The sequence below is a fragment of the Otolemur garnettii genome, unplaced genomic scaffold, assembly GCF_000181295.1.
Source record: "Otolemur garnettii isolate 467f Iridium unplaced genomic scaffold, OtoGar3 scaffold00151, whole genome shotgun sequence".
NCBI lineage: Eukaryota > Metazoa > Chordata > Mammalia > Primates > Galagidae > Otolemur > Otolemur garnettii.
The window spans coordinates 1,374,591-1,380,672 of record NW_003852546.1 but is presented as its reverse complement, the minus strand read 5'-3'; the positions used below and the strand labels follow the sequence as shown (position 1 = coordinate 1,380,672).

The 6,082-nt window shown below is 39.5% G+C and overlaps 1 protein-coding gene across 2 annotated transcripts in view; it reads left to right on the top strand.

The window, feature by feature from the left end:
- Positions 1-6,082, top strand: part of CTCF (CCCTC-binding factor) — a 62,234-nt gene that overhangs the window by 35,843 nt on the left and 20,309 nt on the right. For both annotated transcript variants that reach the window (XM_003799388.2, XM_023518906.1), the window contains 3 exons: positions 442-1,231; positions 1,833-2,003; positions 5,417-5,550. In XM_003799388.2, the coding sequence (XP_003799436.1) occupies positions 451-1,231; positions 1,833-2,003; positions 5,417-5,550 (1,086 nt within the window). In that variant the 5' untranslated portion in view covers positions 442-450. The remainder of the gene's footprint in view (positions 1-441; positions 1,232-1,832; positions 2,004-5,416; positions 5,551-6,082) is intronic.

The window sequence follows — 6,082 nt, the reverse complement described above, 5'->3', positions numbered from 1 at the left end:
GCGGTTTTGGCTGGGGCCAGGCTTGAACCTACCACTCCCGGTATGTGAGGTCAGTGCCCTACTCCTTGAGCCTAATCTTAACAGTTATTTCCCACAGTCTAGATTTCACTGATTTTTTTTTTCCCCTGTAGTATAATTTAATATCTTCTGTCACTAATTTCCTATTAATTGGTAGTTGGATCTAGAGGCTTTGGTTAGTTTCAGAGTTTTTGGTTTTGTTTTACAAAACTCCTTTAGGTGGTACTTTTCCCTTTCCATCAGTAGGCACATGACTTTTTTAATATTAACAACCACTTATTGGTCAATGAGATGCTTAAAAAAGCAACCACCATCACTGATAACCTAATTCATTCACCCAGGGGTCTTTTTTGTTTTAAATGTATATGTTTTATTTAGTCGAACTTTATTTTAAATAACAATCTGTGTTCTCCTTTAACAAAGGAAGGGGAAATGGAAGGTGAGGCGGTCGAAGCCATTGTGGAGGAGTCCGAAACTTTTATTAAAGGAAAGGAAAGAAAGACTTACCAGAGACGCCGGGAAGGGGGCCAGGAAGAAGATACCTGCCACTTACCCCAGAACCAGACAGATGGGGGTGAGGTGGTCCAGGATGTCAACAGCAGTGTACAGATGGTAATGATGGAACAGCTTGATCCTACCCTTCTTCAGATGAAGACTGAAGTAATGGAGGGCACAGTGGCTCCAGAAGCAGAGGCTGCTGTGGACGATACCCAGATTATAACCTTGCAGGTTGTAAATATGGAGGAACAGCCTATAAATTTAGGAGAGCTTCAACTTGTTCAAGTACCTGTTCCTGTGACTGTACCTGTTGCTACCACTTCAGTAGAAGAACTTCAGGGGGCTTATGAGAATGAAGTGTCTAAAGAGGGTCTTGCAGAAAGTGAACCCATGATATGCCACACGTTACCCTTGCCTGAGGGGTTCCAAGTGGTGAAAGTGGGGGCCAATGGAGAGGTGGAGACACTAGAACAAGGGGAACTTCCGCCTCAGGAAGATCCTAGTTGGCAAAAAGACCCAGACTATCAGCCACCAGCCAAAAAAACAAAGAAAACCAAAAAAAGCAAACTGCGTTACACAGAGGAGGGCAAAGATGTGGATGTATCTGTCTATGACTTTGAGGAAGAGCAGCAGGAGGGTCTGCTGTCAGAGGTTAATGCAGAGAAAGTGGTTGGTAATATGAAGCCTCCAAAGCCAACAAAAATTAAAAAGAAAGGTAAAATGGGTTTATTTATAGTAGTTTCATAAAAGTGTTTTGGGATAACACATTCAACACAGTGCATATATAAGTATTTAAGTACTTTAATTGTATGTTTTTTTATTTTTTGAGACAGAGTCTTCAGCTATTACCCTGGGTAGAATGCCATGGCATCATCATAGCTCACAGCAGCCTCCAACTCTTAAGCTCAAGTGATCCTCTTGCCTCGTGTTTTTTTTTTTTTTTTTTTTTTTTTTTTTTTTTTGTATTTTTAGTAGAGACGGGCTCAAGCTGGTCTCGAACTCATGAGCTCAAGCAATCCACCCACCTCAGCCTCCCAGAGTGTTAGGATTATAGGTGTGAGCTGCCTTTCATTGTATTTTTATTAAAGATTATTATGTGATTACCTCTTTTTTCAGCCAGTCTAAATGCTTTTTTAAAAATTACTTTTTTAAATACTAAGGGGAAAGAAGTAAATGTATTAGTGATGGGGGTCCTTATGACTTAGGTTGGGTTTAGTTATAAAAAGCTAATAAAATATTTGTAGAAACTTAAGATTAGGGTTAATCTTAATACTGTGAAACTCTGCAGCAAATTAAGTATTTTATTTTACATGTAGGTGTAAAGAAGACATTCCAGTGTGAGCTCTGCAGTTACACATGTCCACGGCGTTCAAATTTGGATCGACACATGAAAAGCCACACTGATGAGAGACCACACAAGTGCCATCTCTGTGGCAGGGCGTTCAGAACAGTCACTCTGCTGAGGAATCACCTTAACACCCATACAGGTGCTGAATAAGAAAGACTACAACATAGCCAAAGTTTAGACTTGGGTTTTTAGTATCATTCAAACTAATTCCATTGGGAACTTTTTGTTTTCTTTCTTATAGTGCCATTTTTATAAACTTGATTTTACTATAATCAGGCGGACTCAGTTATGGGCAAATATAAAGGAAATCTAGTGGGAAATAATCCAAGTTATACAGAGGGTGTAAAAAAAATGTATACACATTTTGAGAAAGAAAAAACTACATTAAAATTGTAATACTCGGCTCGGCGCCTATAGCTCAACCGGCTAAGGCGCCAGCCACGTACACCTAAGGTGGTGGGTTCGAATCCCCAGCCCGGACCCGCCAAACAACAATGATGGCTGCAACCAAAAAATAGCCGGGCGTTGTGGCAGGCGCCTGTAGTCCCAGCTACTTGGGAGGCGGAGGCAGGAGACTCGCTTGAGCCCAGGAGTTGGAGGTTGCTGTGAGCATGATGCCACGGCACTCTACCCGGGGGGACAGCTTGAGGCTCTGTCTCAAAAAAAAAAAAAAAATTGTAATACTCAAGTCATGTTTGACTTGTGCAGTTACAAGAAGTGCTCAGATGTGACTTGTGTTTATCTTTTGTTATTGGCATATATTATTACAATTTTAATACAGTTTTTTCCTTTCTTAAAAAATGGGTATATATGTTTTAGTTACCCTCTATATAATGGGTGATGAATAATTCCTCAAGATGTTAACCATTGTACTGTTGAGGTTTTAACAATGACAAAAAATGACCCTAGAAAGTTTCAGGCAATAAATGTTGTGCATTATGAGGAAGAACATTAGAAATAGAAGTGACATCCTGCCTTTGTAAAAACCATGGCTTTTTCTGTTTCTGGTTGTTTCACCTCAAGGAAGATAAGTAATTACGAAACTCAGGCTGGAAAATTTAAGGCATCATTCTAGCAATTCAAACATTTATTTGTTCGAGCATCATCCTTGCTTTAGTGTTCAGATATGCTAATATTACCTTCATGTTGGCTGTGGCCAGGTTTCAGGTCACTGAAATGGAGAGACCGCAATGGAGCTCTAGGCTCTCTTCTAAACTCTTTGTGTTTTCATTGTAGGTCCTTAGCTACAAATCCTCTCACCCAGTGTTTCATTGTGACAGCTCTTATTTTTGATTGGCTGTGCTGGTTGTCAGATGAGTATGATCAAGGGGGTGTTGGCCTATTATACTTTTGCTAATGTGAGTTAGTCACTTTTGAACATCTCCCTAGTTTCTACTCAGACATTTAATAATGTGTTTTATTTGATACTTTGAAGACACTATGAGAAAGCAAATGTTTAGTAAAAGTAGCGGGCCCATGTCAGGACTTCCCAAGACAGACAGGTATGCCTTGATTTGGGCATTCTGATTAGTTTACTCCAGCTTTTTTTTTTTTTTCTTTTAATTAAATAGACTGTTTTAGAGACCAGTTTTAGGTTTACAGCAAACTCGAGAGGGAGGTCAGAGTGCCCATGTACTCCAGCCCACACATAGACACAGCCTACCCACTTTCCACATCCTCCCCCACCCCAGAATGGTCGATTGGTCATAATTGATGAAGTCATGTGGACAATACTGTTGTCACCCAGAGTCTACAATTGGCACAAGGTTTCAGTCTTGGGTAGTCCTCAGCTTTGAAAATAAGAAGTGCAATGTGTCTGGTTATCCAGAATTGATTTGGCAGGACTGATCTATGCTAACCAAACTCACAAGAGTCAGACGTGTATGCCAGAGTATGAGCTTATGGTGAGGAATACAGTTTTTAATTTTCTAAATGCTTTTGCCTATGTTAAGATGCTGCAGCAATTGAAAGGTGATTTGGTAAGAATGGACCTTGAGCAGAGGGACATAGGTGGTCATGTAAGGCAGCCTAGTGGAAATCCCTGCCCCATAGCAGTATGTACTTTGCTGATTTCCATGGTTATGTCTACCAGAGGCAGGCCTTTTCATCTCCTATAATACTAGGTAACTAGCAATAGTTGATTTTTAGCTTACCTTTCAGCCCTAAAAGAAATAGATGTTGCTTTCCTTCTCTTGTTAATTGTTTTATTTACTTAACTATGCCATAAGACTGTACATTCTTCACAGAAAGAACTCTGTCCTTCACTCTTATATCCTCAGTAGTGCTAAAGAAGCAAATCAAGCAAATTCTTTGGAATTTCCTAGTTATTCTCATATGCCAGTCACATTTCCCTCTCCAGAGTCTCTACATTCTGTAAGAGAATCATTTCTGCAGATGTCTAGTCCTGTTTATTATGTTGTGGCACTTCCTAATTCCATTCTCAAAGGCATCCTGCCTTTGGTTTTGGTATTTAGGATTTACCTTGCTGTCACTTCTTACCAGTGCTCAAAATTACAGATGGTCACTAGTTTTTGAATAACAGTCTTTAAAGACAACACTTCGTTGTGCTCTCATTTTTATCTCCTTTGAATTGTCTTTATTACCTGAACATATTTTAATGCAGTATTCAGAATATAAAATGCCTGTAGAAGATCCAATAAAATAATCATTTATGTTATGGAGCTGCTTTGTGAGGTTATATTAAAAACACTAAGATTCCTTTGGTGAAAAACAAAGGAAATGTAGAGAGTATATGAATACTATTCATTAAAATGTTTAAATATTAGATGAATTGGCATTCAGATTACAAATTGTCAGACAGCTATTTGAAAGTGACCTGTTCAAATCATATAAAAGGCAATACTAGTTTGTGTAAAGCCTTTGATAAGCCTCTGGAATTTATCAAAACAAATTTATATAGAAAACAAACTAGGGGAAAACTTCCAACTTGGGTCTTCCCCTTTGCCAGAAGCTCTGGTACTTGTTACTCCTTCTATATTTCTGTCTAATAAAATCCTATCTTACCACTGGAAAAAAAAAAAAAAAGAAAGAAAATAAGCAAGTATGTTTGTGGTTAAAAAAAAGAGTTTCAGAATACGGACACCCCAGGGGCTGTATATATGTATAGTCATGATAGAGTGAGATTGGACATGTGGAAAGATCTTCAGTTATTTTATTAATTCTGTACTTGATAAAACATGAAGATGTAAAAGATGCTCTGTATATTTTAAGCAAGAATTGAAACAAAATGGCGTTTCTATTAATTTTTGATCCATAGGGACTAGGACAGTCACAAAATAGGGATAAGAAGGATTTTGTATTCAAAGACAACAGATTCAAATGGGTAATTATGAGTACCTAAGTGTTTGATGTGTGTTCTAATATCCCAGGGCTAGTGTTGTAAATTTCAGCCAGTTACTCTCAGGCCTCAAGCTAGTATAGTTGATGGTATAATGAGATTCCAATCTCATGCAGCAATTTTGTGCCATGCAATGAACTCTGCAGAAACTGTGCCCTTGATCTTGCTCTTCCTTTTAACCCTCCTTTCCCTAGGTACTCGTCCTCACAAGTGCCCAGACTGCGACATGGCCTTTGTGACTAGTGGAGAATTGGTGCGGCATCGGCGTTACAAACACACCCACGAGAAGCCATTTAAGTGTTCCATGTGCGATTACGCCAGTGTAGAAGTGAGTTTTCAGCTTTTTGTTGGTACTTCTTTTAGGTAGACCATGATTTCAGTATGAGAATATAATGATCCAAATTGATTTACAGTGAGTTAGAAAATATGATCAGATTATTAACCTTACCACACTCACACCTTCTCCTCTCAAGAACACTCTTCTGTGGCATGGAATGAGGTGTTGCACAAATGTGGAATCTCAACTAACAAACCAATGGAGATTCATAAACTAAAAAAAAAAAAGGGAAGCTGGCTCGACAGCTCACGCCTCCAATCCCAGCACTTTGGGAGGCCCGAGGTGGGTGGATTGCCTGACCTCACGAGTTCCAAATCCAGCAGAGCTAGAGTGAGACACCATCTCTAAAAAAATAGCCAGGCATTATGGTGGGTGCCTATAGTCCCAGCTACTCAGGAGGCTGAGGCAAGAGAATCCCTTGAGCCTAAGAGATAGAGGATGCTGTGAGCTACGACAACAGGGCACTCTACCAGGGGCAACAAAGTAAGACTCTGTCTCAAAAGGAGGCTGAGGCAGAAGAATC